The sequence below is a fragment of the Myotis myotis genome, unplaced genomic scaffold, assembly GCF_014108235.1.
Source record: "Myotis myotis isolate mMyoMyo1 unplaced genomic scaffold, mMyoMyo1.p scaffold_m19_p_1, whole genome shotgun sequence".
NCBI classification, from domain to species: domain Eukaryota; kingdom Metazoa; phylum Chordata; class Mammalia; order Chiroptera; family Vespertilionidae; genus Myotis; species Myotis myotis.
This window is the reverse complement of record NW_023416313.1, coordinates 174,587,325-174,613,387: the sequence shown is the minus strand read 5'-3', so window position 1 is coordinate 174,613,387 and position 26,063 is coordinate 174,587,325. Positions and strand designations below refer to the sequence as shown.

General features: G+C 44.7%; 2 protein-coding genes across 2 annotated transcripts in view; one reads left to right on the top strand and one right to left on the bottom strand.

Moving 5' to 3' along the window:
• The window catches only part of MINDY2 (MINDY lysine 48 deubiquitinase 2), a 67,665-nt gene extending 63,067 nt beyond the window's left edge, over positions 1-4,598 (bottom strand). Inside the window, exon 1 of the mRNA XM_036302990.1 lies at positions 3,717-4,598. Within this exon, the coding sequence (XP_036158883.1) occupies positions 3,717-4,598 (882 nt within the window). The remainder of the gene's footprint in view (positions 1-3,716) is intronic.
• A 13,996-nt stretch (positions 4,599-18,594) lies between these two features.
• The window catches only part of ADAM10 (ADAM metallopeptidase domain 10), a 167,818-nt gene continuing 160,349 nt past the window's right edge, over positions 18,595-26,063 (top strand). Inside the window, exon 1 of the mRNA XM_036302918.1 lies at positions 18,595-18,882. Coding sequence (XP_036158811.1) covers positions 18,828-18,882 — 55 coding nt within the window. The 5' untranslated portion in view covers positions 18,595-18,827. The remainder of the gene's footprint in view (positions 18,883-26,063) is intronic.

The window sequence follows — 26,063 nt, the reverse complement described above, 5'->3', positions numbered from 1 at the left end:
GAGGGAGGCCCAGGCTACCCGACTGGCAGCTGCACTGTGGCGGGTGGGCAGGGCTTCCCTTTGTGGGACGATTGATCTGGGCCCCCCCGACCCCCCCATAGATCACTCACAAAGGGAGGCCCAGGCCAGCCAAGCGATCGCACCCTATGCCTATCACCATAGAGGGAGGCTACCAGTGGCAGGGGAGGGGGGCAGCAGCCCACAGGTGGCAAGCAGTGGCAGCAATGGGCAGGGCTATCTGCTGGCAACTGGGGGAAGTAAAGCCCAAATAGGCCAGGCCTAAGGACCCTACCCAAGGGGTCCCGGATTGTGAGAGGGCGCAGGCCAGGCTGAGGGACCCCTCCCCCCATGCACAAATTTTGTGCATCGGGTCTCTAGTATATATATATCATATAAAGTTTAAACACACCCAGTGATGGTCCTCTGAAATCTGATACCTACCTTCATACCCTATTTACTATTTTTCTCTACTATAGCATTTCTCAAACTTTTTGGTTTTAGAACCCTCTACAGTCCTAAAATTTTTGAGGTCCCCAAAGAGCTATATGGGTTACATCTATCGATACTTACCATACTGAAAATGAAAACTGAGAAAAGTTTTAAACACAATACACAATCACACATTCTACTAGCTGTCAGAGCAATGTCATCACACATCATGCAGGCTGGAAAACTCCACTGACACTTGTGAATGAGAATGAAAAGGCAAATAGCATCTTAGCATTATTATTAAAATATTTTTTGCCTCTAGAACCCCTGGCTCACTTTAAGAACACTGCTCTATCTAACCTTAATTCTTTTAACCTGTCTCCCTATCAACCATTGAGGATTACTGATTTGTAACTTTTGTGTGCAGTAATAGCCTAGAGCAGCAGTTCTCAACCTGTGGGTCGCGACCCCTTTGGTGGTCGAACGACTCTTTCACAGGGGTCGCCTAAGACCATCCTGCATATCAGATATTTACATTACGATTCAAAACAGTAGCAACATTACAGTTATGAAGTAGCAATGAAAATAATTTTACGGTTGGGTCACAACATGAGGAACTATATTTAAAGGGCCAGAAGGTTGAGAACCACTGGCCTAGAGGCAGAGAGAAGACTAATAACCATAGGTTTATAAAATAATCTTCAAATTCATTAACGTGCCTGCAATTTAATTTTATTTCCTGCTATTGCATTTTTTTCCCTCCTCCACCGTACTCCCCAAATAGAACAAACCTTTCTCTGCTTCAGTATCTTTGAATACAGTATTCCCTCTGTGTGGAAGACCTTCTCTCACTCATCCTTCAGACCCAATTCACAGGTTATCACTTCTTTGAAGCTTTCTATTAACACATCCCATTCCCAATTACCCCTTTTTCTTTAATTCCATAGCACATTTAGAGCTTCTCACAATGCACCGTAATGACTGTTCATAAGTCTGTCTCTCCACTAATGGAGACCTATATGAGAGCAGACTTGCATCTTTTTTTTATTTTTATTTCTTGTTAATCCTCACCCAGGGATATTTTTCCATTGATTTTTAGGGAGAGTGGAAGAGAGAGGGGAAGACAGAGAGAAACACTGATGTGAGAGAAACTCATAGATTGGTTGCCTCCAGCATGAGCCCTGACCAGGAGCTGGGCCCAAGAGGAGCCTGCAACCCTTGTATGTTCCCCTGACCAGAATCAAGCCCAGGACCCTATGGTCCACAGGCCGACACTCTATCCACTGAGCCAAATCAGCTAGGGCCAGACTTGCGTCGTATTGGTCTTTCTATTTCTAGTACCTCTCATAGTGGGAACCCAAACATTTGATCATTCACTTGAAGTCATGTCTTTCAGAGTCAGTTCAGCCTGGCCAGTGTGGCTCAGTGGTTGAGCATCGACCTATGAAGCAGGAGGTCATGGTTCGATTCCCGGTTAGGCACATGCCCAAGTTGGGTTGTGGGCTTGATCCCCAGTGGGGGTTTGTGCAGGAGGTAGCCAATCAATGATTCTCTCTCATTATTGATGTTTCTATCTCTCTCTTTCTCTCTGAAATCAATAAAAATATATTTAAAAGAGTCAGTTCAATGCTCATCCATCCTCAACTATTCCATAGTATTTTTTTCCTTCCTCTGAACTTTTGCAGTACTATATAGAAATTAAGAAGAAAAAAAAAAGAAGTTTAAAGGAAACTGTTATAACCTTCCTACAAAAAGACTGGGAACTCCGAACCACAGGATCAAGTCCAATTCCCTACTCTGCATCAAGGGCCTGCATCAAATGGCTCTTCTTTACCTTTCAATTTTATTTTCTATTATTCTCCAATATGAACTGACCACCCCTGTCATCCAACACTCTCTCTTTCTCTCTCTCTCTCTCTCTCCCTCCCTCTCTCTCCATTCTATTTTTTCCCCATGTGTTTATACTCTTCTCTTTCCCAGGAATTCCATTTCCTTGTTAAATTCTACTTTTCCTTAAAAGCTTGGTTCAAGACCCAAAGATTCCAGGAAGCTCTCTGTGACGATGCCAGATCAAAGGAAAATTTCCTCTTTTGAGATATCCAATGTATTTCAATCTGTTTCCTATATCCTAGTATTTATAGTGTATGGTCTTGCATTGCTCTTTGATAATTTCAAGTAAGTCAATGCTGCAACCCCAATAGCTTTAAGAGCAGGCACAGTTTTCATTTAAAACATTCGAGTGCCAGGATGTACCAGATACTGGTAAGATTTCCAATCTTATTTCTTTTGCATCAAACCTTTCTAGTAACAGGGAGACGAAGGCATATAATAAATACAATAGTATTTATTCCCTTAACTTGATTTACGCCTTAACTGGCCAGAACACCCCAGGTTATTTTTTTCTAGGGAACATTTTATCTATAGACATAATTATCAATTTGAAAATAAAATATGCTGAGATGTATCTTCTCAACACCTTGAAACTGCAAGCTCAGATATGATACTCTATTTATAGGTAACTCACTCTGAGTCTTCAATATGCTTACTTTTGAAGGCCCTCCCTTTTATGTTCCTTTACCTTGAATATACCTTTTCTTATTTTAGTTGTTACAATTTTAGCTCCCTTAACACATTCTGATGCGTGGTTACTGGGGATAATGCCAAACTATTTAAGAAGAGCCAAAGAGGAGGCAAGTAAAAATCATGCATAAATTTAAAATATAATCTTTGAAAACCAAGAAGTTGTGGTAATTGGGTCTCAGACCAATACTTATCCTTAAATGGAATTTAAGGGGCCACATCTTCCCTATCACCATTTCCTTTGAGTATCCACACCCAAATGGAACAAGCATTAGTTGGAAAATAGACTGAACATAACCATTAGAACTTGGTCCCTGACATCATGGATTGATGATAACTTCTGAAAACCATTTCCCCCTATTATTCGCTCTTTTACATATGTGATAAAGTCAGTAAGAAGAAATAAATAAAAAATATAGTTTAAAAATAATCGTAGGATTTAGGATGTTCTAAGCCCTAGTTTTTTTGTGAGCATATCAATCACAACTGAATATTAAACTCCTATTTAACTGAGACCTGAGGTTGCCAGCAATTCTTTCTGATAGACGTATAATTCGGAGTCCCCGAAAGAATCTCATGTAAATAAGAAAAGGGAACTGATGAATGAGGAAAGAAAGGAGGAAGCCATCCGCTGATCTGCAGCATCTCCCCTACCCCGTTTCCCTCCTCCCCAAAAGCTGTAGGAAATAGGAAGCTACAGCATGTACCTTCCAGGCCAGAAGCAAAACATTGAGGATGGCCAGCAAAGGGCAGGGTCCGTTCTCATTCTGGGTGATGATGGGTGTGTGCTCTTCCTTCCACTGGATCCACTTGATGTGATAGACAGATTGTCCCGGGAAGCGTTCCTTGGAGGCCGCGAGCACCTGAGCTGCCTCCCCCTCCTCCTCCTCCTCCTCCCCTCTGCACAGGGGCACAGCCCCGGGCAACGCCGCCGCGGCACCCTCTTCCCCCTCCTCTTCTTCCTCCTCCTCCTCCTCCTCCTCCGGGACCCTGCTCTCAGCTCCTTCCTCACTATTGAACTCGGAGCTACTGGGGAAAGAATGGAGGTTAGAGAATGACTCCAGGGAGTCCAGGCTCGGCGATTCCCCGGCAGGGCTCGGGTCGCTGCAACTGCTGCTGAGGCCGCCGGCGCTGCTGGGCTCCTCGGAGCCCGAGGCCGCTACCTCGGGCTGGCAGGTGCCTGCGGGATCAGGCCAGGCGCCCGCGTCTCCGGCGGCACCCAACCCCTGGCCCGCTCCGGCCTCGGCTGTCTCCGGGGAGGCGGTCACCTTGCGCTGCCCTCTCAGAGGCACCTTCTGGGCAGCGGGACTCTCCAAATCGCTCTCTTGCAAGTCCAAGCCCCGGAAAGAGCTGCAGGGTCCGGGAACCCGAGAAGAGCTGGCGGGAGAAACCGTGTCCGGGAGGCTCCTCCCGGCGGCCGCCGCCCCCTGCCCATTCCCGCCGCTGCTCTCCGCCGCCCATACTTCGGGACCATCCCCAGCAGCGAGCCTGGTCTCCGGTAGCCCTTCCTGCGCAGAAGCTGTCTCTGGCGCTGGCCCGGTGGCCACCCCGTGTTCTAGCGGTTGCAGGATCTCGGGGCCGCTCTCCATACCCAGCCGCCCGCCCCTCGCTCTAAAGAGACCGCGGCGGGTTCTCCTCACCCAGCGCCTCCGACGCCATGACAGCGGCACTGGCAGCTACTGCGCCCTAGCGTAGCCCCGGCCAGGCACGTCACGGGGAGGGCACCGGGGGCGCGCGCGCCGCTGCGCGCTCCGCCCGCTCTGGGCGTGCCCGCGCGCCGCCCGGGGAAGCCGAGCCCCGCGGCTCCGCCCTCCCGCGCGCGCGCTGGCCGGTCGCCGGAGCGCGCTCTGGAAAGGCGTGGCGTGGTGGGCGTGGCGTGGTGGGCGTGGCCAGGAGGAAAACATCCTCTCACTTTGTGACCGGAAGTTGAACTCCGGGGCAGCCAGACCACAAGCGGCTTATTGAAAGGCAAGGCGGAGGTGCACCGCTTGGCTGGGATCCTGGAGCGCTGGATGTTGTGCGTCCCCAGCCTTGGGCTCGTAAATCCTGAGCTGGTGGTGGTAGGTTGCAGTCCTTGGAAAAGAGCTCGCCCTTGAAGGACTCAGATTTGTTTCCCCAGCTTGTGATATGGAAAATTGAGGTATTTTCTTACGAGATGCAGGTTTGAAAGGCTGGGATCTACTGGAGATGTCTGGATGACTACACTGAACAAATTCCAGTCTCCCTCCGTTTTGGCTGAGAAACAATGCTTCCCACCGACTATTGATGAAAACGTTCGCCCTATCTACTGGCGTCTGTACAGTTGTGGATATTGGCCTGCGCAGGAAAAAAAAAGAGTGGGCCCTTTGGGCCAATAATAATAAATTAGCTTGTGCTTGAATTAGCCAAGTCTTTGCGGTTTTGTTAACTTGGCCTCACTTTTCTTGGAGTAGAAAGTGCCCATTCCTGAAAAAGTGACTTCTAATTTGAACTGACACCTCATAAGGCCGTGCAGTTATCAAAGAGGACAGAGTAGCCTGGAGTATTTTTGGTGACAATGGATTTGGGTCTTCTTCTTCAAACCTGTTTCAGACAAGGTCCTTTTTCCCCTTAAAAAACAATTTCAATATTTTCTAAGATCTGGGGATACAAAAGTTGTCAAAATAGATCTTCCTTCATAGTCAGACATATAAGTGCCTGATAACTAATAGAATGTAATCTTTTGTATCTCTTGGTTAGAGAAGATAGACAAAATTGCAAAGTAGTGTTTCATTCACTCATTTAACACATTTCTTTGGTTAAATGTGATGTAAAAAATACCATTTTAAAATAAAATAGTTACTTTCCAAATTTTAAAATTAATTTTCAATATGTAAATGTAAGGGTCTTAAAAGTCAAATAGTTTATATAAAAACTAAGCAGTTTTCTGTTCTATCCCACCACACTTTTTTAACCTCAATTAAAAAGAATTTTTTAAATTAAATGTATTGGGGTAATATTAGCTAATAGCATCGTAATTTTTCTCCACACTTTTGAGTTGTTTTTTAAGAAGCAGTCCCATTCAACTCCTACATATTTTTAAGCTCCTTATCCATGCATTCCTCAGTAACATGATTATACTCTGATTTCTTCATTTAAAAGTTTTAGATACCATTTATTGATTGATTCCCATAGAAGATAATTTAATTCTTTTCTCTCACAGCATTCTTCCTCTTGCTTCAAGCTCCTAATTATTTCAAAATTTTTAATTAAATAAAGTATTCAAAGTTTAAAGCATTAGAGTTATGTGAATATTATTCACTAATAAGTGAGGTATTTTACTATGACTGTGATTACATTTCTTGTTAAACGTTTTGTTTTTCCTGGAATTAACAATTGCCTCATCATTTTGTTTGTGTGTTTAACTCTTCATCTATCACTAACTCAGCCACAGACTTACCAGGATGGTCACCCATATCAAGTTACCTCTCAGATGCATTTTAATCTTGGGTACATCCCTCCTGGAACACTCCTTTATCTGCTCTGTTTTAGAAATTTCTTCCTCCTTTCTTCCATCTTGATTCTTTACTTTTCTTGGATTTCCTGTCCTCTTCTTTTCTCCCTTTCTTTCCTTCTTTTTTAATTTTAGCATTTTATTTATTAAAAAACTTCCTATGTGACAGATTTGATTTATTGTGTGAATCCTTTTCATCTTTAAAATTTTTTTTCTTTATTGATTAAGGTATTACATATGTGTCCTTATCCCCCCATTCCCCTACCACCCCCCGGCTCATGCCCCCACCCCCCTCTTATCTGTGTCCATTGGTTAGGCTTATATGCATGCATACAAGTCCTTTGGTTGATCTCTCCCTCTTATCTCCCTTACCCCCACCCTCCCCTACCTTCCCTCTGAGGTTTGATGGTCTGATCAATGCTTCTCTGTCTCTGGATCTGTTTTTGTTCATCAGTTTATGTTGTTCATTATATTCCATAAACGAGTGAGATCATGTGATGTTTATCTTTCTCTGACTGGCTTATTTCTTTTTTTTTTTTTTAATTATTAGTTAAGGTATTACAAATGTGTCCTCATCCCCCCCATTAACCCCCAGCCTCCCCCCACACACACACTCATGCTCCCATCCCCCTGTTGTCCATGTCCATTGGTATGGCTTATATACATGTATACAAGTCCTTCGGTTGATCTCTTCCCCTTACCCCCGCCCTCCCCTACTTTCCTTCTGGGGATTGATAGCCTGATTGCTGTTTCTCAGTCTTTGGGTCTGTCCCTTTTCATCAGTCTATGTTGTTCTCTATAGTCCACAAATGAGTGAGATCATGTGGTATTTATCTTTCTCTGACTGGCTTATTTCGCTTAGCATAATGCTCTCCAGTTCCATCCATGCTGTTGCAAATGGTAAGAATTCCTTCTTTTTCACAGCAGCGTAGTATTACATTGTGTAGATGTACCACAGTGTTTTAATCCACTCATCTGCTGATGGGCACTTAGGCTGTTTCCAAATCTTAGCTATGGTAAATTGTGCTTCTATGAACATAGGGATGCATATATCCTTTCTGATTGGTGTTTCTAGTTTCTTGGGATATATTCCTAGAAGTGGGATCACTGGGTCAAATGGGAGTTCCATTTTTTAAAAAAAATATATTTTATTGATTTTTTACAGAGAAGAAGGGAGATAGAGAATTAGAAACATCGATGAGAAAGAAACATTGCTCAGCTGCCTCCTGCACCCCTCCCACTGGGGATGTGCCCACAACCAAGGTGCATGCCCTTGACCAGAATCGAACCTGGGACCTTCCAGTCTGCAGACCGAGGCTCTATCCACTGAGCCAAACCGGTCAGGGCCATTTTTTGTTTTTTGAGGAAACTCCATACTGTTCTCCACAGTGGCTGCACCAGTCTGCATTCCCACCAGCAGTGCACGGGGGTTCTTTTTTCTCCGCATCCTTGCCAGCACTTGTCATTTGTTGATTGTTGATGATAGCCATTCTGACAGGTGTGAGATGGTACCGCATTGTTGTTTTGATTTGCATCTCTCGATTTCTTTCTTTCTTTCTTCCTTCCTTTCTTTCTTTCTTTTCTTCCTAAATCCTCACCCAAGATATGCTTTTCAGTGATTAGAGAGAGAGAGAGAGGAAGGAAGAGGGAGAGAGAGAGAAGCATTGATATGAGAGAGAAACATCTATTGGTTGGCTCATGCATACACCCTGACTGGGAATAGAACCCGAAACTTGGGTATATTCCCTTACCGGGAATTGAACCCTTGATCCTTTGGTGAATGGGACAATGCTGTAACCACTGAGAAACACAGGCCAGGGCTTCTATCTTCTTTCTTTAATTTGGTTGAACATATTCTTAGCTTCCTGAGAAAAAATGCATAGGAAGCACATTTTTGTGCCCTTGACTGGAATCGAACCTGGACCCTTTAGTCCGCAGGCCATTGCTCTATACACTGAACCAAACCAGCTAGGGCTCAAAATGATTATTCTTTTAAAATTATGTTTTTCTTAGTTGGGTCATAGCTTTTCTAGCTTCCATGACAGAAAAGTTGGTCCCATCTTTGACTTTTACCCTAATTTACTTGCTGAATATTATCTCACTATCAAGTCTTGCTGATATTATATACCACTTTCCTCCTTCATTTGCCTGTAGTCACCCCATAGCTTAGTGCTTATTACCTTACTACTAGAGTGTAGCAGAATTCTAATTATTCCCCGGACTACGGTTTTCTCTTTCTCAGTTTATCCTGTGTAAACATGTAAGAGCTATAATTCACACACCATGCTTTTATTTTGTTGATGGTTCTACTAAAAGTAATTTGGTGGTTGTTTATTGTTAGCTGACTTAAAACGTGGCTCAGAGCAGAAGATGCTGGGTGTATATACCTTTATACCCTGTAGTTTTCTACTCAAGATACAGTGAAAACATTCTGAGTTAAAATCAAAGGTTTCCATGTAACTCAAATTGCCCTGGCTCTGGCCCTCAACTGCTTATGCAGAAACTCAAGCCTCCTGCAAAGTACATTCCCTATTTAATTATTTCTGAGAGCCCCCATGAGGAGTCCCACACCTGTTCAGAAACAAATCCAATTCTATGATATTCTACCAGGTGCTGCTTCTACTCCATGCTGCTTCACCAGATGCTAGTCTGTCCTGGTGGTGTCGAAGATACATGATGGAGAATGGAGGGAAATGACCTTCTTTTCCCTTTTATTATAGCTCTGATATGCAACAATATTTGTGCAGTTCTCTCAATTTTATTTATGCAGTCCTTTTTAAAAGTGGGACCTAAATATGGATCCAGATAGGCTGCACCAGGAATGAATTCAAAGAATATATTTCATTACCTTCAACTCAGAATCCCTACTCCCCCTGTCTTACACCAAGTGGTTAAGGTTTTGTTATTGGATCAAGTATATCGTATCTAAGGCTTAGGACTTCTTTCTTAGGATTTCTCTCTTCACACATGCTTCTGCCCTACCAATCCACCAATTTGCCAGATATCCCTTAATTCTAGTACAGTCATTCTCTAAGTGTAGTTTTTGGATTAGTAGTATCAACATCACCTGGGAACTAATTAAAAATGAAAATTCTCTAGTCCAAGACTTCTCTAGTCTACAGAATAAAAAACTCTTGGTGTAGGGGTCTGAGTTTTAATAAGACCGTAGGTGTTCTAATACATGAAAAGGTTTGAGACTCACTATTCTAGCATTAGGGGGAGCCTCTCCTCCCACCCCTGTAGCAAATAGATAAATCTCTATATAAAAGCCTAAGCGACTCTTACCACTGAACAACCACAACAACCAGAATGACTGGTTGAGCAGTTGTTAGTGTCAACACAGGAGCTGCCCCCTGGTGGTCAGTGCACTCCTACAGGGGGAGTGCTGCTCAGCCAGAGGCCGGGCTCACGGCTGGTGAGCACAGCTGCGCTGGCGGTGCCTCTCCTGACTCTGAGGCAGTGCTACCAAGGGGCAGCTGCAGGCACAGCAGGTGGGGATGAGTACTAGCAGCGACTGGCCCTGGCTCAGGCTCCTTCTTTGCCGCCTGCCACTTGGCACACTGCTACATCCCTTGGGGGATGTCCGACTGTTCGTTTAGGCCCTATCCCTGCAGGCCAGGGGATGGGGCCTAAACAGGCAGTCGGACATCCCCCAAGAAGTCCCAGATTGCAAGAGGGCACCCCCCCCCCATGCACGAATCTGTGCACTGGGCCTCTAGTAATAAAATTTTTAAAAGGCTTCTGTGCCCGGCTGGTGTGGCTCAGTGGCTGAGCATCAACCTGTAAACCAGTAGGTCACGGTTTGATTCTTGGTCTGGGCACATGCCCAATTGTGGGCTTGATACCCAGTGGGGGACATGTAGGAGGCAGCTGATCAATGATTTTCATCATTGATGTTTCAATCTCTCTGTCCCTCTCCCTTCCTTTCTGAAATCAATAAAAATGTTTTTAAAAAAGAATGAAAGCCTTCTAAATTTACCTTCTATAGCCATTGTGATTTTTCATTACTCTCCCAAAACTCCACAATGCTCCAAAGTTAGTCTTTTGGTCATTTTTTTCAATGTACTCATTCAAGGATTTTATGTATGTGTGTGTATGTCCACCTTCAAAGTCATGTCTAAAACTATATTTTATCATTCTCATAATTGATGTTTCTCTTCCTCTCCCTTCCTCTCTGAAATAAAAAATATATTTTTAAAAATAAAAAAATGAAAAAGAGAATGCATTGACTTGCTAACATGAATATCTAACTTATAAAATAATGAGGTGACATTTGATCAAGACATAAGTATCCTGAGAGTTTAGCACCTATGAATTAGTCCTGGTTGGCTAATCAAATCAGGGTACACTGAGAAAAATCAAGCTTCTGCACCTTCAAAGCCAAGAAGTAGATTCTGGACCATGCAATGATAATAAGAATAGATTCAGCCAGTAATTAAAAAGACTCAGAGTTAAACAAACTTGGGTTAGAAGCCTAGCCTGCCACTGTTTCCTTATTTGTAAAATGGGATATATCTACTTCATAGCATTGTAAAGTGCTATCATGGTGCTGGGTACTATGTCAGGAATATTGTCTTGGCAGTCTGGAAATCTTCAAATCAGGAGTAGTTTAGTGGTGGCTTAGTGGTTGAGCATTGATTTATGAACTAGGAGGTCACAGTTTGATTCCCAGTTGGGGCACATGCCTGGATTGCAGGCTCAATCCCCAGTAGGGGGCATGCAGGAGGCAGCTGATCGATGATTCTGTCTCATTGATGTTTCTATCTCTCTCTGCCTCTCCCCTCCTCTCTGAAATCAATAAAAATATATTTAAATATATAGTTTATTGATTTTTTACAGAGAGGAAAGGAGAGGGATAGAGAGTTAGAAACATCGATGAGAGAGAAACATCGATCAGCTGCCTCCTGCACATCTCCTACTGGGAATGTGCCCGCAACCAAGGTACATGCCCTTGACTGGAATCAAACCTGGGACCTTTCAGTCCACAGGCTGACGCTCTATCCACTGAGCCAAACTGGTTAGGGCAATAAAAATATATTTAAATATGTATTTTATTTATTTTTTATTTTTTATTTTTTATTTATTTTTTTAAAATATATATTTTATTGATTTTTTACAGAGAGGAAGGGAGAGAGATAGAGAGTTAGAAACATCGATGAGAGAGAAACATCGATCAGCTGCCTCCTGCACATCTCCTACTGGGGATGTGCCCGCAACACAGGTACATGCCCTTGACCGGAATCGAACCTGGGACCTTTCAGTCCACAGGCCGACGCTCTATCCACTGAGCCAAACCGGTTTCGGCTAAATATGTATTTTAAATCTGGAATTTAGATTTTAACAAGAAAGCTAATTGTTGAAAATTGACATAAATAAATAAAATTGACTATAAATCAAACTAAACATGTCTCTGAGTCAATTTGGTTTATGAGTTACAAGGCTGTGACCAGTGTTTTAAACTCTAGGTAATACTTACTTAAAGACTAGAGGTCCAGTGCATGGATTTGTGCACTGGTGGGGTCCCTCGGCCTGGCCTGTGGGGATCAGGCCTCTCCAACACCCCCTGAGGGGTCCTGGATTGTGAGAGGGTTCAGACCCCACCAGTGCACAATTGGGGAGGGACCGTAGGAAGGCTCCAGGGCATGTCTGGCCCCTTTTGCCCAGTCCCAATTGGCTGGACCCCAGCAGCAATCTAACCTACAGGTCAGAGCATCTGATCAAACAAATGGTTGGACACCTAGCATATTAGGCTTTTATTATATAGGACTAGTGGCCCAGTGCATGAAATTCATGCACATTAAAAGGGAACTAATTGAAGGAAATATTTTAATATTGCTATTTGCCCTTTCTCTATAATAAAAGTGTCAGAGATGAAAGGAAATTAGTAAAATGTATATGAAAATCTTTCTCCTGGGATGTGCCATGGGACCTAGAGTCAAGTCCCCGCCCACCACCCACACATACTTCGAGAAAACGCAGGAGATCCAGACCCAGTCGGCCCCACCCCCATTGAGTGAGATCCAGCCCTGGCCAGCCCCACCCCTTTCAAGCCCCTCTGGGCAGGGGGCGCAGCCTCAGGTCCCCCGGCCTGGGGCCAGGGTGGAGGGCACAGCCTGAGGTCCCCTGTCAAGTCCTGCCAGGCGGGGGGGCATGGCCTGAGGTCCCCCCGGCCCGGCGCTGGGGTGCGGGGTGCGCCCTGAGATCCCCTTCAAGCCCCACCAGGTGGGGAGCATGGCCCGAGGTAACCATCAAGCCCAGCTGGGTAGGGGGTGTGGCCTGAGGTCCCCATCAAGCCCCACCTGAGGTCCCCCAGTCCGGCACTGGAGCGGGGCGGGGCCGCAGTCTGAGGTTCCTTGCCCTGGCCAGGCACCATGAAGCCTTAGGTCCCTGATGTTCGGTTGTGACGTTAGGGCTGTGGTCGGCAAACTGCGGCTCGTGAGCCACATGAGGCTCTTTGGCCCCTTGAGTGTGGCTCTTCCTAAGCCTTAGGAGTACCCTAATTAAGTTAATAACAATGTACCTACCTATATAGTTTAAGTTTAAAAAATTTGGCTCTCAAAAGAAATTTCAATAGTTGTACTGTTGATATTTGGCTCTGTTGACTAATGAGTTTGCCAACCACTGTTTTAGGGCATCCTGACTAATTTGCATATTCCTCTATTATTTAGATAGATAACTGAGGCATATTAAAATTGTTATGATGCCCTAACCGGTTTGGCTCAGTGGATAGAGCGTCAGCCTGCGGACTCAAGGGTCCCAGGTTCAATTCTGGTCAAGGGCATGTACCTTGGTTGCGGGCACATCCCCAGTAGGCAGTGTGCAGGAGGCAGTTGATTAATGTTTCTCTCTCATCGATGTTTCTAACTCTCTATCCCTCTCCCTTCCTCTCTGTAAAAAATCAATAAAATATATATATATATATTTTTTAAAATATATTTTATTGATTTTTTACAGAGAGGAAGGGAGAGAGATAGAGAGTTAGAAACATTGATGAGAGAGAAACATCGACCAGCTGCCTCCTGCACATCCCCCACTGGGGATATGCCCGCAACCCAGGTACATGCCCCCGACCGGAATCGAACCCGGGACCTTTCAGTCCGCAGGCCGACGCTCTATCCACTGAGCCAAACCGGTCTCGGCAATAAAATATATTTTTAAAAATAAAATTGTTATGAGTTTATTGAGTAAAAATTGATTAAAATCAGGCAGCATCCAATTTAGCAGGTAGAATGGAGCTCTGAGGAGCTCTACAAAATCAAAGACTTTTATAAACAGAAGGGAAAAGGAACAAGGAAGTTATAGTGGGCAAAAAAGCAGGTTCGTTATTACAAGCTCACGTTCCTTTAGGGCAGTGGTTCTCAACCTTCTGGCCCTTTAAATACAGTTCCTCATGTTGTGACCCAACCATAAAATTATTTTCGTTGCTACTTCATAACTGTAATGTTGCTACTGTTATGAATCGTAATGTAAATATCTGATATGCAGGATGGTCTTAGGCGACCCCTGTGAAAGGGTAGTTCGACCGCCAAAGGGGTCGCGACTCACAGGTTGAGAACTGCTGCTTTAGGGAATGGCAGATGTCTATTCAGGCAGATTATCTAACAAGTGCTGATCAAGAGATTCCTGATGCCTGGTTTTAGATTACATTTCTCGGAGAGCTGAAACTATAAATTAAGTCTCAGTTTGTTCACATGGGGCTTTAGCATAAGCGACTCTATTTTCTTTTTTTTAAATAAACATACTGTATAAACAGAAAGGAAATAGGGGGGACAAAGCATGGAGGAGGGAGAGTTTAAGATGCTTTGGGGTTTCCAAGGGTAGACCAGTTCAATCGGATGGAGTAGGAGTTTCCCTTAAAGGAGAAAAGAGGCCCAGCCGGCATGACTTCGCGGTTGAGTGCCATGTTCGCAGCCAGGAGGTCACGGTTGGATTCCTGGTCAGGGCACGTGCCCAGGTTGCTGTCTTGATTTCCAGTGGGGTGTGTGCAGGAGGCAGCCAATCAATGATTTTCTCTCATCATTGATGTTTCTCTCTCTCTCTCTCTCTCTCTCTCTCTCTCTCTCTCTCTCTCTCTCTCCCTCTCCCTCTCCTTTCCTCTCTGAAATAAAAATAAAATTTATTACATAACTTCTAAATGCCGTAAATTAGAAATACCATTTTTCACTCTTCTCTTTTCCCATTAAGTGGGTCTTCTAAGTTCTTTTCTTCTCTGATCCCCTTTTTACACAGAAAAGTTTTATGAGTTTATTGAGTAAAAATTGATTAAAATCAGGCAGCATTCAATTTAGCAGGTAGAAAGGAGACACATTGGCCACGGCTAAGGGCTAAAGTGATATATTTTTTTAAAAAGATTACTCTGGCTCTGACCTGGTAAGTCAGTTGGTTGCAACATCCTCCCATTCACTGAAGGGATGTGGGCTGGATTCCTGGTTGGTGCAGGTGTAGGGGTGTAGGGGGTGGGGAGTGGTTGATAGGTGTTTCTCACATCGATGTTTCTCTCTCTCTCTCGTTCTTTGTTCTCTTTCTCTCTCTAAAGTACGTACCCTCACGTAAGGATAAAAACAATCATTCTGGCAGCAGTGGTGGCAAAATGTCAGGGAGTGGGTATTGCAAGACAAGGAGAGCAGAGCTTGGGCTGTAGAGGTGGCAGGGGAAATTTCATAAGCTGGAGATAAAAGCTGACTTAATGACCTTCCGGGGTGGGACAGCAGTTTAGGTAATTGCATGGATGGTGTTGCCACTAAACAAAATAGGAAATTTAGGAAGAAAGAAATGATTTGGGTAGATTGATGTAGAGGCTTGTTCAGTTTGGGACATAGTGAATTTGGTGTGGCTGTGTAACTTCAGGGAGGAGTTAGCTTAGTATGTGCCATATAGTATTCTAAGTACTTTACATCTATTAATTTATTTAACTTTCGCAGCAAGCCTCTGAGTATTACTATCTTCCCCACTGTAGAGACTAGGAAACTGTGGCACAGGAGCCTTAATGTAGTCAAGGTCACACAGCTAGTAAATGGTGCAACTAGGATACACGTCTGAGGCTTGGAGCACAGGTCCAGGAAAAGTGCTGAATATCTGCTAGGCAATGGGGTAGAATTTGAAACAAGACACACCCAGTCTTTGTTACCAAGGAGTTTTTCAGCTTAGCGAGTCATAGACTTTTGGGTGTAGTAAAAATATAACTATGCAAGTGAAGAATGAGAAGATAAGAAAGCCAAAGATAAAATCCCAAGGAACAGCTATATTTAAAAAATAAAGGGAATTGCCCTAACCGGTTTGGCTCAGTGGATAGAGCGCCGGCCTGCGGACTGAAGGGTCCCAGATTCGATTCTGGTCAAGGGCATGTACCTTGGTTGCGGGCACATCCCCAGTAGGGGGTGTGCAGGAGGCAGCAGATCGATGTTGCTCTCTCATCGATGTTTCTAACTATCCCTCTCCCTTCCTCTCTGTAAAAAATCAATAACATATATTTAAAAAAAATAAAGGGAAGAAAAAGCCCCAGGGAAAAGATGCAGTTAAGAAGTAAGGAAGAAAATCAGGAAAGAGCAAGGTTTTGGATAATATTGGAAAAGGGAATTTTGAGGAAAGAGTGTTAATTGACTAAGAGATCAAGTTAGATAAGGAGTGAAGGTGTACAGTGGCACTGATAACTAACAGATCTTTGATGGCCCTACAAAGAGTGACTTCTTGCGAATGATGGGAATGTAAGTAAATTGCAGTGGATTGAACTTGGGTTTGAAAGCATGAGGACCAGAGACTGGAGTGAGAGAGGCTGTAGCAGTTTAAGCAAGAGAAAATAATTGTGTAAACCAAAGAGACAGTAGTAGGAAGAGAAAGGTTACAGGCACAAGAAAGACAATTTCAGAGAAGAATCAATACTTGGTGACTGGTTATGAGTAGACAAGAGACTCAGAGAAGAGTCCAACATGATTCTACGCTCCACCCAAGGTCACTGGTGCCATTATTAGAGATAAGAAGTTAAATATGTTGAGTTTGGCATGACAGTGAGACATCCAGCAAGCAGTTAGTTTATAAGGAGTTGTAAATTTAAAATGTAATTGTTGAAACATTTACTGGATTGTTTTCAAGTTGTACAACAAGCATTTTTCTGTAGTATTACTTGTATAATATACTTTATACGGCCACAGACTTACTTGCTGAATTTCTCATTATTAAAACTTGAGGAGCACATTTATTATACTGGTAAGGAAACAATGCTATTTTTTTTTAAATATATTTTATTGATTTTTTACAGAGAGGAAGGGAGAGGGATAGAGAGTTAGAAACATCGATGAGAGAGAAACATCGATCAGCTGCCTCCTGCACACCCCCACCGGGGATGTGCCCGCAACCAAGGTACATGCCCTTGACCGGAATCGAACCTGGGACCCCCCAGTCCGCAGGCCGACGCTCCATCCACTGAGCCAAACCGGTCAGGCGGAAACAATGCTATTAATTACTCTTTTTTAGTGGATGTTTGAGTGTTCATGGAAGAACCACGGTATTTCTTTTTTTGCTTAACCACTTATTGCCTTCCAGGCACTGTTCTAATCACTTTATAGATGTTAACTAATTTAAATTTAATTATCAAAACAATTCCATGAGCCCTGGCCGGTGGGGCTCAGTTGGTTGGGCATCATTGGTGCACCTGGGGGTTGGTGGCTGATTCCCAGTCTGAGCACAAGCCCAGGTTGCAGGCTTGATCCCCGGTAGGGGGCGTGCCTCTATATTGTTTTGGCTGTACCAATTTACATTCCCACCAACCACAGAGCACAGGGTTCTCTTTTATCCACATCCTTTGCAACACTTGTCTTTTTGGTCAGAGCCATTCTGACGGTGAGATGATATCTCATTGTAGTTTTGCTTTGTGTTTCCCTGATCATTAGTGGTGATGAGGATCTTTTCATGTACTTACTGGTCATTTGGATATTTTTGGGAATATGTCTATTCAGTTCCTCTGCCCATTTTTAAATTGGATTGTTTGCTTTTGTGCTACTGAGTTGTAAGAATTCTTTACATATTTTGGATATTAACCCTTTATCAGATATCTGACTTGGACATATTTTTCCTCATTCGAAGGTTTTAATTTTCTTGTTTCTTTTACTGTGCATAACCTTTTTGGTTTAATGTAGTCCCACTTATTTAGTTTTGCTTTCATTACTTGTGCTTTTGATGTCATATCCAAAACAAACAAACAAACAAACAAACAAACAAACACCATTGCAAGACCAACCTCAAGAAGCTCTCTCCCTCCCTTCCTTCCTTTCTATTTTAAATTTCTCTAGTTTCAGGTCTTCTGCTTCAATGTGTAGTCCATGAAATACGAGTTTTAAGAACCAAAGTGAGTTACTAAGAAACCAAATATAAACTTTAAATAAGTTAGGAAGTTGAGATGAGGGAGATTTGAGAGTTCTTTCAGAGATGGGACAGAGAAAGTGGTAAAGAGGACATTTTTGGGGGGATGGAGATGTAGGACCTTTGTGGTTTAGGCTGAAGGCTTTCAGAACGGCTAAGGCCAGGGCTGCGGCACAAATCTGTAAAGAGCTCAGAAAAATATGCCTTAGGCTGTGCCTCTCCTTTCTGATGCTTGAAGGTGCTTACATTTGTGTTCTGATCGCCGGTGACTGTCGCCAGTATAATTACCGCTTGCTGGCACTTTGCTTTTTGTTTACTTATTAGCTGTCATGCATCACCAGAAGCCGAAAAAGAAACAAAAATCTCCGTTCCTTCTTAAGAAGTGGAAAGCGGCCCCTTAACATCCTTCATTCTCCCATTTTTACCCCAATTGACAGTTCTCAGCAGCTGCAAGAACTAGCGGAGCTCGACCCGCCGAGACGCGCTCCCGCCGGGGGGCGGGACCAGAGGGAACCCCGCCTCCCAAGCCCAATCCCAGCTCTCCGCCGGCGGACAGGAAGCGGCGGCGGGCCCGGCCGCCCGAGAGCCGGCCTCCGCGCGCATGCGCGCGCCCCTGGGACGCCTCGGGGAGGGGGAGGGGCGGGAGGAAGGGGCGCGGCTCCGCGTGCCCGTTGGGCGCCCGTGCGTCACGTGGTGAGGAAGGAGGCGGAGGTCCGGGCTTGGGGGAGGGAGATAGGGAAGAGGAAAGGAGCGAGGGAAGGAAAGCGGGGAAGGGAGGAAGGAAACGAGCGAGCGGGAGGGAGGTCCCTGTTTTGGAGGAGCTGGGAGCCTGTCGGGCCCCTGAAGTGGAGCGAGAGGGAGGTGCTTCGCCGTGTCTCCGGTCGGGGGGAGGTCCCGGCTTCCCGTGGAGTCTCCGGACCAAGCCCCTTCAGCTTCTCCCTCCGGATCGATGTGCTGCTGTTAACCCGTGAGGAGGCGGCGGCAGCGGAAGATGGTGTTGCTGAGAGTGTTAATCCTGCTCCTCTCCTGGGCAGCGGGGCTGGGAGGTGAGGCACGACCCGGAGTGCCGGGGGCGCCGTGACCCCCGCGGACCGCACGGCGGCAGCGGCGGCCCGGCCGAGCGGAGGAGCCCAGTCGTGCCGCGCGGCGGGCGCGTCAGTCAGCCCGGCCGGCCGGCGGCGCCACTCAGGCGCGCAGCGCTCCCCGCTCCCTATTGTCCCTCGTACCCCGACCGCGTTCCCTTCCGCGGTGGGCCGAGGAGGCTGCGAGCCTCCGGCGAGGCCTTCCCCGCCTCCACAGCCCCGGTGGCGGGGGCCGTGGGGGTCGCCTCTCAGAGAAGCAAAGTTGGGAGCCCCGGGTCGCCGGGAGGGCGCCGCGAAGCCCAGGCCAGTGGCTCCATCACTCCAGCCCGCTTGCCTGGCGCCGGGGCAGCCGCCGCGGGCCGGCGGTCCTGGCCGCCCTGGCCGCCCCGGTTGCGCGCTCACCCGCACCCGCACCCTTCCGCCCTCCTCCCGTGCCCGGTGGCGGATTCCGGAGCCTGCACCGCGGCGCAGGCTCGTGGGAAGTTGCGGGATGTGTGCGGCCGGGCTGGTGAATGGTTTCTCACCGGGGGCGGCGGCGGTCCGGACCGACCCGGCGGTGCGGAGGGGCCGCGGGTGGAGGGGTGCCGGGGTCTCCCGGGTGTCCGAGCCGGTGGCTTCCGCCTTGCCCTGCCTCTGCCCGAGGGTTCGGAGCGGGTCCGCCGGAGGGTGTGTGTACGTCCAGGGAAGACATTCTGTTGCCCAGGGGAAAGGGCTTGGTGGGGAGGAGGTGAGCGGTCGCGGGACGTTCTTTTATCCCGGGGGCCGGATGGGGTCTCTCCGAGCCACGGCCCGTGGGTGGCCCAACTTTTGAAGAGTTTTCTTCAGCTCTCGGGTGGAATAGTCAGGGTAGCTGTCAAGACAGAGGCAGCCCCTGACCCCCTAGTTGGGGCTATGTTTACTAAAAAGCACACACACTCTTGGTTACGTGGGTCTCGGAGGAGATTTTTGTTTCTCTTGTGTCCTAGGACCAGCTGCATCGTTTTGTTGTGTAAATGCGCTTTATTTTAGGTAGACTTTTTGACTTGCTCCTTCAAGTACACACTTAAAAACTCGAGCGTATTTTTAAAGCCTTGAGTTGAAAAAAAACTTCCGGGATGCTTTGGATGAGTAGAACCTAATTTGATAATTTAGAGAATATCTGAATGTTTCATGCAGTCTCTGTAGTTTCTGTTCTTTTGTCTGTCACTTTGACGTATGATTGCAGAGCCAAGCATTTTTTTTTTTTTTTTTTGGTCCTGTATTCTACTTAGTCCGAGGTTGGTAACTTGGTAGGTAAACTTTTGCTGTAGCTTGTAGTGTTCATTTATTAGGTAATACATTTTAGATTAAGAGCTTCTAGTAGATGTTTAGTGTTAGAATCATGTGCTAGAGACCCTCTATAAGAGCCTTTTCATTTAACATTTGTATATACCGTCTAAGTGTGGCTTCCAATAAATCACTTTTCTGTCAGTTTTCACTTTTTGTGATTATAAGGAGTTAGATACTGATTTATGTGAGTTAGTAAAAAGTAAGACAAACACCTGAGATATTTTAAACTACTGATGTAGTATATAAACTGCCCTTTATTTTTAAACATTGAAACAGTAAGAATAAAAACTGGTGTAGTCTGAGGGTTAAAGAAAAAGAAAGTAAAGTAACAGCATAATCTTTGTGGGTTAAGACTCGTTACACATTTTCTTTTTTTTAACAGTAACTTTTTATTATTAATATTATTTATTTATTTTATTTTTTTTGAGAGAGAGAGAGAGAGAGAGAGAGAGAGAGAGAGGAACATTGATTTGTTGTTCCAATTATTCATACATTCATTGGTTGATTCTTGTATGTGCCCTGACCCGGGATAGAATCCGAAACCTCTAACCAACTGAGCTAGCTGGCCAGGGCAGATACACAGACGTTTTCTAAATTCAGAACTCTGAAATCATTTATAAACTATCATTTTGCATTACACAGTGGTTAAAAGGTTTGTTACATTTTTTAACATTTGTTTTAAGCAGAACTGTAAAAAACATAAAAGTATTTGATTTTAAAATCAGCATCAAGATTGTTGCTTTTGGGTACATGGAGATATTTCTAATTTTATGGTAATATAGTTTTTTCATCTGTTCTGAGATATTTGTGATCAAGTTTGTAAGAAGTTTGAATGGTGAGATATGTAGAATAGGATATATTAAAATGAAATTCTATATTTGTGTTAATGTGTGAGAGAATGATTATGTTTGTGTAAATTAGGAGAATTAGTAGTGGAAACATGGGTTTAATTTTAAAGTGTAAATCATTTTTAGGTACTTAATAAAACCTTTTAATTGCTTCCCCCTTTCTGACTTATCACTGTTTTGTATTAATTATTTTTCCTCTTAATATGGTGGAAGCTGGAAGAGATAAAGTGTTTGAAATTACAAAGTTTAAACTTTCCTAATGCTGTCTGTTCTAGCACATGTCCCAGCCTATCCTGTATTTGTAGGAAGGTAGTGTAAAATTTCTAGAGTTCAGTGTCTATGTAGACATATACTCAAAGATATACATAAAATGCTTTTCTTTATTATTTGTAGCTACATTAGAAATTTATTGGACCTATTTTTATTAACTATAGCCCAAAGAATTTTTCTGTATATGTAAATATTACTTTTTAACACAAATATGTTGGAAGTTGATGTCTTTTCTTTTTTAAAAAATTAAGTAGTTTGAGAGGTCCAAAGGTGTTTTAACTGTAGCAGTACATGTTTTGGTTTGATGAAATTATATATAAAATGAACTTTAGAGTATGACATTTTTAATATTTAAAAATCTGGTGTAAATGCTTTGCTTTGTACCATGCATTCTATAGAAATAAGTCTTCTGGAAGTTTGGCCCAAAGTATTAGAGGTATAAACTATTTCTTCCACTTCTACCAGCAAGTAAAGGTCTATGAAATTGATAAAAGAGATAGACATTTAGTGTTGTTTTTTTTTTTTTTTTGTCTTTAAGGAGCTCTGATTCTTTGTCTTTTTAACTGGAGATTGACAATCTAGTTAGCTGTAACACTTTAAGAACGCCCATTTCAAGCCTTCCCCTAAGTGAGTGATTTTCAACCAGTGTGCCACAGAATTTTAGTAATTAGTTTATGTGTGCCATGAGATGAAAAGGCTGGAAATCGCTGCCCTAAGTTAACAGTATCTTCTCTATTTCTACAGGACCTCTGAGTAGCAGGGTTTGAGAGCAATGGACATGGCAGGCACCTCTGTTTTCTGATGTCCTTTTTATAACTTTTAAGGTCTTTAAGTGTGTTATTATTTGTTATATTTAAAATTTTCCTAAGGACTTGCAGGGTTAAGTAGAGAGAGTAAGGGCTATTTCTGTAATGTCTGTTGTGTATCTGGTATTGTTTTAGGATTTTTTCATCATTTATGAGAGAGTGGTGATATTTACAGTTGAAGAAACAGGCTTGAAGAAATAATTTTTTAGCATCATTCATTCAAACACAAGCCTGTTTGACCTCAAAGCTTGAATTTTTTACTCATTACCCTCATACTTTTATGAAAGCAGTTTTCACACATTAGCTTTGAAGTGCCCTCTGGACTGAACTATCCTATAGATGTGTTTTCTTTGATTTGCAGTGTTTGTAAGTTTCAGCTAGTGATTGACATTGAAAAATGGGGAAATTTCTCAATAAAATTCATGGATTTCTTGATTTTTGGGAAGACTTGAACAGGCATTACTTAGCTACATTCCCATTGTCTGCAGAATAGTAGAACAAGTAGCTGCCCTCTTTAGACGGCTTACCAGTCAATGCAGTTCCCATCATTTCTGTGGGTAATAAAAATGGCCTATTTCACTCATTTTTGTTACCTGCTTGGATCCTGTAGGAATGATATGCACATCTTTGCCTTGACTTCATCTTTCATAGATGATTCCAAACTTTGAAAAATGCTTATTTTTTGACTGAGTCCTCTTATCCAGCTTTTGATATATAGGGTGTCCCAAAAAATGTATACACAATTTGAATGATTGTAAAGTCAGTGTTTATTAACATATACAGTTCATTTTTTAAAATTTGAAAGAATCTACAGCAGCCGTGGGCTAACTACGGCCCGCGGGCCGGATCCAGCCAGTTTGAAATGAATAAAATTAAAAAAACAAAAGACTGTACCCTTTTATGTAATGATGTTTTCTTTGAATTTATATTAGTTCACACAAACACTCCATCCATGCTTTTGTTCCGGCCCTCTGGTCCAGTTTAAGAACCCATTGTGGCCCTTGAGTCAAAAAGTTTGCCCACCCCTGATCTACAGAAATAATTTTTTTTTTGCCAATGCCTGTTTTCAAACTGATGACGCTTCTGGTCCAGGCATTGCTGATACCATGAAGCAATGGAATCGAAAACATCAAGAATCATTTTGTTCAGTATTTGTGCATCTTCAATTTGTCAACTGTTGGCTGGTTTTGTACTGTAAACTTTATTTTTTATGTGTTCCCATAAAAAAGGCTGGTGGATAAATTTTCTTTGTTCAAAGCTTAGTCTGGCTTCACCCATTATTTCAAATCAGTTAAACCTGAAAAGAAGTGAAAATTAAGTGAGTTATCAGTTGTTAAAGTGTTTATACATATTTTGGGGACATCCTGTGTGTCTCTCCCCTTCCCCTCGAAAAATTGTATACTTGGAGTAATTTATGAAGGTAGTGTTTGTACTTCAACTCCATTTTCTTTCTTTCTTTTTTTTTTTTTTTAAATATACCCTATTGATTTTTTACAGAGAGGAAGGGAGAGAGAGAGCTAGAAACATCAGTGAGAGAGAAACATCGATCAGCTGCCTCCTGCACACCTCCTACTGGGGATGTGCCCGCAACCAAGGTACATGCCCTTGACCAGAATCAAACCTGGGACCTCTCAATCTGCAGGCCGACGCTCTATCCACTGAGCCAAACCGGTTTCGGCTTCAACTGCATTTTCAAACAGTAGCATTTTAGGATGGATTTCTTTTGTTCAAAGCTTAGTCTGGTCCAGCTGGTGAGGCTTAGTGGTTGAGCATCGACCTCTTGCATGGTCAGGGCACAGGTTGCTGGTTCAATCCCCAGTAGGGGGCATGCAGGAAGCAGCCCATTGATGTTTCTTCTCTCCCTCTCCCTTTCTCTCTAAAATCAATTATACACACACACACACACACACACACACACATATATATATGTATATATCCTATATAATAAAAGGCTAATATGCAAATCGACCAAACAGTGGAACAACCATTTGCTATGATGTGCACTGACCACCAGGGGGCAGACTGCCCCCTGGTGGTCAGTGCATTCCCTCAGGGGGAGTGCTGCTCAGCCAGAAGCTGGGCTCATGGCTGGCGAGCTCAGTAGTGGTGACAGGAACCTCTCCCGCCTCCGCAGCAGTGCTAAGGATGTCCGGCTGCCAGCTTATGTCCACTCCCTGAGCCGGCAGTCAGACATACCTCGAGGGCTCCTGGACTGAGAGAGGGCGCAGACCGGACTGAGAGCCCCCCACCCCCCCCTTTCCGGAGTGCACAAATTTTGTGCACTGGGCCTCTAGTGTGTGTGTGTGTGTGTGTGTGTGTGTGTGTACCCTATCTAATAAAAGAGAAACATGGTAATTAGCCATACATCCACTACCCTTCCCATTGGCTAATCAGAGAGATATGCAAATTAACTGCCAGCCAAGATGGCGGCCGGCAGCCAGGCAGCTTGAAGCTAACATGAGGCTTCCTTGCTTTGGTGACGGAGGAAACCAACGTTCCCCGCCAGCCTTGCGGGCCTCTGAGCTTGCAGTTTGAAACATTGTTACAAATATAGAAGCTAAACCAGCCGTGGGCAAACTACGGCCCGCTTGAATTGCCCATCCCTGAGCTAAACAAAACCCCAGAAACCTGCTTTCAGCCAATGGGATCTCAGAGCTGGAGTTGATACAGTGTTTCGATTATAGAACCCAAACAAACCAGATGCCTGCTTTCAGCAGCAGAGACCTCAGAGCTGGAGCCAGAGCTAAAGCTGGCCCAGAATAAAAAAGAAAAAGAAAAAAAGGAGCAGTTGGGCGCTTCAGTCACCCGCCAGCCTGAAAACAGCCCTCAGCCCCTCACCCAGACTGGCCAGGCACCCCAGTGGGGACCCCCAAACTGAAGGGTGTGTGACCAGCTGCAAACAGCCATCATCCCCTAACCCAGGCTGGCCAGGCACCCCAGTGGGGACCCCCACCCTGATCCAGGACACCCTTCAGGGCAAACCAGCTGGCCCCCACCCATGCACCAGGCCTCTATCCTATATAGTAAAAGGGTAATATGCCTCCCAGCACCGGGATCAGCGGAGCCGAGAGGCCTCCTGGCACGGGGATCAGCATGACAGGGGGCAGCACCCAAACCCCCTGATCGCCCTGCTCTGTGTCTGATGGGGGGAGCTCCCCAACCCCCTGATCGCCCTGCGACTCTGTGTGTGACAGGGCGCAGCTCCCCAACCCCCTGATCAGCCCCGCTCTGTGTGTGACAGTGCGGCGCCCCAACCACCCCCCCCCAATGGGCCGTGCTCTGTGCGTCACAGAGGGCAGCGCCCCAACCCCCTGATTGTCCCTGCTCTGTGCGTGACGGGATGGCGCCGCAACCTCCCCATCGACCCTGCCTTGAGTGTGACAGGGGGCGGTGCCCCAACCCCCCAATCGGCCCTACCCTGAGCGTGACTGAGGGTGGCATCGCAACCTCCCAGTCTGCCCTGCTCTGTGCATGACAGGGGGCGGCGCCCCAACTCCCCAATCAGTCCTGCTCCGAGCCCGACCAGGGGCTGCACCTAGGGATTGGGCCTGCCCTCTGCCACCTGGGAGCAGGCTTAAGCCAGCAGGTCGTTATCTCCCGAGGGGTCCCTGACTGTGATAGGGCACAGGCTGGGCTGAGGGACCCCCCTTCCCCCCCCAAGTGCACAAATTTTTGTGCACCGGGCCTCTAATATATATATATATATATATATATATATATATATATATATATATATATATATATATGTATATATATATATATTTTATTTTAAAGAAGAAAGCTTAGTGTGGCTGAAAATAAAGAAACATCAGTTGAACTGTCAGCTGTTAAAGTTTGTATACATGTTTTTGCGACACTTTATTTTTTTGTAACTTATTTTTTCATAGTCTTAAAAATATAGTAAAAACTGTGA